This window comes from Charadrius vociferus, unplaced genomic scaffold, assembly GCF_000708025.1.
Source record: "Charadrius vociferus isolate BGI_N301 unplaced genomic scaffold, ASM70802v2 scaffold161, whole genome shotgun sequence".
In the NCBI taxonomy this organism is placed as follows: Eukaryota; Metazoa; Chordata; class Aves; order Charadriiformes; family Charadriidae; genus Charadrius; species Charadrius vociferus.
In genome coordinates, this window is record NW_009646928.1 from 6,833,350 (window position 1) to 6,838,295 (window position 4,946).

General features: G+C 39.5%; 1 protein-coding gene across 2 annotated transcripts in view; it reads right to left on the minus strand.

The window, feature by feature from the left end:
• Positions 1-4,946, minus strand: part of SLC4A10 (solute carrier family 4, sodium bicarbonate transporter, member 10) — a 127,767-nt gene that overhangs the window by 95,949 nt on the left and 26,872 nt on the right. For both annotated transcript variants that reach the window (XM_009894617.1, XM_009894618.1), the window contains one exon: positions 4,112-4,193. In XM_009894617.1, coding sequence (XP_009892919.1) covers positions 4,112-4,193 — 82 coding nt within the window. The remainder of the gene's footprint in view (positions 1-4,111; positions 4,194-4,946) is intronic.

Consider the following 4,946-nt stretch of genomic DNA (forward strand, 5'->3'; position numbering starts at 1 on the left):
GAAAGATAAGATGTAAAAAATGTGATTACAACCAGGGGACAGAGGCTTCTTGTTTTACTTTTAGAAATGCTTTCTCTGTCCCTTCATTAATGCAACAGTCAGACAAATGACCTGTTCGGTATTAGTGACTGATCTTGACCTTACAACTCAGGAAAAATGAATTACATGGAAAAATCATTCACGCTGAATGCCAAAGCTCTGCAAACAATCCATCTCTGAAGCACGGCAAAGCTTAAGTAAAAAGATAAAATTTGAAGTACACATTGCAAGTACCTTACCATTACTGGCACTAAGATGAGCACCGCAGTTCCTGTCCTATCTCCCCAAATTTTTACTATACTGCTCAGGGAAAGAAACACTGATCTAGAGAGACTGAGGCAAAATTCTGGTCTTGTAGATGTTCTTCCAGGCAGCATTAATCACCATGATATTTTCATGCTTTCAGGAAGATACGTACTTGCAATATATTTGCTGGGCCAAGAAATTTCAGATGGGAATTTTAGTACATATTTAAATCAGCATTTCTGACACATGAATGCTGACAGTCTAAAATTAAAAAAATAGCAAAATACTTACAATTTTAAGATTTAATGAGAAGATTAAATCCTGGGCTGCATCAGTAGAAACACGGCCAGCAGGTCAAGGGAGATGATTCTCCCCCTCTACTCTGCTCTCGTGAGACTCCACCTGGAGTACTGCGTCCAGCTCTGGAGCCCCCAACATAGGAAAGACATGGCCCTGCTGGAGCAGGTCCCGAGAAGGGCCACAAAGATGATCAGAGGGCTGGAGCACCTCTCCTATGAGGAGAGGCTGAAAGAGTTGGGGCTGTTCAGCCTGGAGAAGAGAAGGCTCCAGGGAGATCTTATTGTGGCCTTCCAGTACCTAAAGGGGCCTACAGGAGAGCTGGGGAAGGACTTTTTACTAGGGCATGTAGTGATAGGACGAGGGGGAATGGCTTTAAAGTGGAAGAGGAGAGATTTAGATAAGGTATCAGGAAGAAGTTTTTCACTGCACGGGTAGTGAGGCACTGGAACAGGTTGCCCAGAAAAGTTGTGGAAACTCCACCCCTGAGGTGTTTAAGGCCAGGCTGGACGGGGCTTTGAGGAACTCGGTCTCGTGGGAGGTATCCCTGCCTATTAAAGGGTGTTGGAGCTAGCTTAAGGTCCCTTCCAACCTAAACCATTTTATGATTCTATAAAGAAACTGAATACTGATTTTCAGATTTAAAAGATCTTTAGGTTTTCCCGTGAATTGCAGTTTTTGAAATGTTGCTGATATGATGCTATTGAAACTTAAAACCTGTCAAAACTAGTCTTTGCTAGAATATTCAGTAACTAGCTATTTAGATTTTTAAAACATAAACCCAATTAAATATCTGTCAAAGAGCTAATTACATAATACATATTAATTATCTAATTATACAATTTTTACTAAGCTATGCAATTAGAACCTGATTATATAATTTCATATTTTATGGTTGTTATGTCATTAGGAAAAAGGTAAGTTCTCAACAAAACCCAACACAATGTACATTGGATAAGAATAAGACAGTGACATTTGTGAGTCACATCCACTGTTTCCAGATGGAAAAGTGCCTAGATGTGCTGTGAAACAAATGGACACGCTATTAACAGCAACTGGATATTAAAATTTACAATTTCTTCACATCATTTTACGTCACTTGATATTTCTGGATGCGGTGATTATATATTTAAAGACATACTGATCTGATCTTAGAGTGGACATGAAATTTATTTGAGAAAGATAACTGCATTATAAAGGATTCTACATTGAATAATTGTTTTGTTAGAACACTATGAAGCACTGTGATATTATTTTAAAGAAAAGGAGACTCATTTGCTAACTACAGAATTTTTCAATGTTCTAAACAATTTAAATTGATGGAAAGATGGGGGGGCTTGTGTCACTGTCGTGTTCCAATTTCTATTGATAACATCTTAGGAGCAGATTTTTGAAAGAGTACTTTCCCTGATATTTCACAGCAGCAATTCTACACATATAGGATGGTGGAGAAAAATAGCAATTAAATACAGTTTTTAAATTACGTACTTGTTCAAATTTTGAGATGAGTCTTGAGAATCATAGAATCGTTATGTTTGGTAGAGACCTTTAAGATCATCAAGTCCAACCATTAACCTAGCACTGCTAAGTCCACCACTAGACCATGTCCCTAAGCACCATGTCTACACGTCCAATCAAACCTCCTGTGGCTCAACTTGAGGCCATTTCCTCTTGTCCTATCGCCTGTTACTTGGGAAAAGAGACCGGCCCCCACCTCACTACAACCTCCTTTCAGGTAGTGGTAGAGAGCGATGAGGTTCCCACTCAGCCTCCTTTTCTCCAAGCTAAACAACCCCAGTTCCCTCAGCTGTTCCTCCTAAGACTTGTGCTCTAGACCATTCACCAGCTTTTAGGTTCCATGTAGCCACATATGGAACATCATAGTAACTCTGATTGCCTTAAGACTTGAGTCTACTCACAGGACTGAGCTTAAAGATGTGATTCTCCAGAAAGTTGTCCATTTTTAAAATGCCACCCTACCATCATCAGCAAAATGACTCAGTAAAAGGACATTTTTGGGGGTAGGAGCACCCCACAAAAAAAATTGTGAGTCAGTATTATGGAGAAGGGAAGGCAGGAAGCCCCCATTCTTCTACCAGGTGTTTCTCTGAGGACACCAGATACAATAGTTTCACTTTGTCCAAGGATGTGATCAAGGGACTGAACACTACAGAACACTAAGTGTGAGAGTCAAAAAAGGGGGTTTTGTGCCTAAGTCTAAAACTGTCATTCCCAGCCTGATCCACTGGCAGCCACTTACCCCTGAAGACACCAAAACCCTAAATGCCACCCTGGAAGCATCTTACCTGACATCTACCCTTGCATGTGCTCAGACTTGCCCCAGACTGAGCAGAGAGCTACCTAAATCATACACGCTACACTGCATGACATTTTACATCCTTCTGTGAGAGACTATGTCATACAAACTAAGCCGGTGAGGCCCCTTGCAAAATGCAGCCATGTCTGCTTTTTGAGGCACTGCTGAAGGAAACAGTAACAGGGAGTCACTATGTATCATGTTGACATTCACATGAAATCATCAATATGGCTATCAGGCAGCAGCGAAAAAATCATACAGCCACAGAGAAAAGGGAGAAAAAAAAAAAGTAATTAAGTGTAGGTGTTCAGAAAGTTCAGGTTCATGCACAGATGGAGATAGCTCTCTTTAGATCTGAGGCAGGTAACTTTTCAGGTGTAGGGTGTTGAAATACACCCCAGATCTTAGTATTTCATTTTGGCTAGTTCCTATGGCTCTGTGTGACAAAGACAAGAACCTTCCATGTCACACCAAAATAAGCTAACAATTAAAATCAGCAAGTTCCAGTCTCAGGGACAGGATATCATATGTGCAACAGAAATTCAGTTTCATCCAATAATTACGACTTGGGGTGGTGGGGGCTAGGGTGTCACACATCTCAGAGTAAGAGTGTAAGTACAGTAGTAACCAGAATAAGTTTGGGACCCACTAAACAAACTGAAATGTGATTCTTTCAGAGACTCTGAATTATGAATCTGAATTATTAGGCCAATATGATAAGAGAGTTCTCACAACTTCTCACTTTCTTCTACACTGTGATGTTAGGTGGTTTCAGCAGTCTATATTATCAAGTATCTGTCCAATCTGTGACACTCCAAAGTGATTTTGTTCAGCTGAAGATGTGGCTGGGCAACTACGTGAGGACTGTAAAGCAAGTGTAGAAGCTATTGTAAGTACTGTATCATCAGTCCTGCTTGCATTTACATCTTTGGAAACTTAAAGGTAGAAAGACTTATCTAAAGTCACACATGCGTGTTTACAGGACTTGATTACAGATCACTGAAAACTAACAAACTCCTTCCACCATCATCTGTAACTGAGCACCACTGGGAGAAATGAGTAGTATTTCTCTTTTTAAAATAAATTATGAGATTCTATTGTCTTCTTCACTTTTGCATCCCTGATCAAATCAGTAAGTTTACACATTGCAATTGCATTTCAGTACTTCCAGAAGAAAGAGACAACGTAATGCACAGGAAAATAATCTCTCACCTTCTAGATCTTCCTTTTCAAAATGTGTTTTGAGAATGGAGCGTGTTCCACCTCTATCCACAACAGCCTCTTCATCATTTCTCTGCAAAACAGAAAAAAGGACAGGTAAGCTGCTTCTCATTTAGAAACTATTGGCAAGATTGTATAGTACTATGAAATAAAGATGCTTTTTGTATATATTTACTTACTCTTCCTACTCAGGAAAAAAAAAGTTTTTAAGAATTTAATTTTCTTTATTAAAATCTATTCCTTATGCATTAGTTTCTATTGAGGTATGATTACAGCTAACTTTGACATAAAGAAGTTCTCCTGTTAAAACCTGCAAGATAATGAGTAAACACTGGTTAATGAGAACTAATAGAAATGTGAGTTAATAGGACAATGAAAGAGATGAGAGAAGAAATGCCTGGTTGAGGCAGCTTTGTTCTTGTACTCTTGAAGAAAGGGATTGCACGTGCATTTTTATCTTTAGACCAGGATCCTGAGCTATGTGCAGAATTCACAAGTTATTAGCACTAACACTCCTTATACTTTGGCCAAGGTAGAGAATGATACTCAGTGTCAATATGCTAAGAAAGAAAACTTTAATACCATGAAAACAACTGGCTTTACTTACTGGTGAGCTGCAAAGCTTTTCCTTTTGCTTACAAACACCAAACTGTAATTACAGTAAAGGCAGATAGCACACACTAATAGCAGAAAACAGAAAAGCTATTCTTCCTCAGGAACATATATTTCATGTTTTTACCCCATGCATCAGTACAGGTTGGGGGCTGACCTCCTGGAGAGCAGCTCTGTGGAAAGGGCCCTGGGAGTCCTGGGGAACAACAGGATG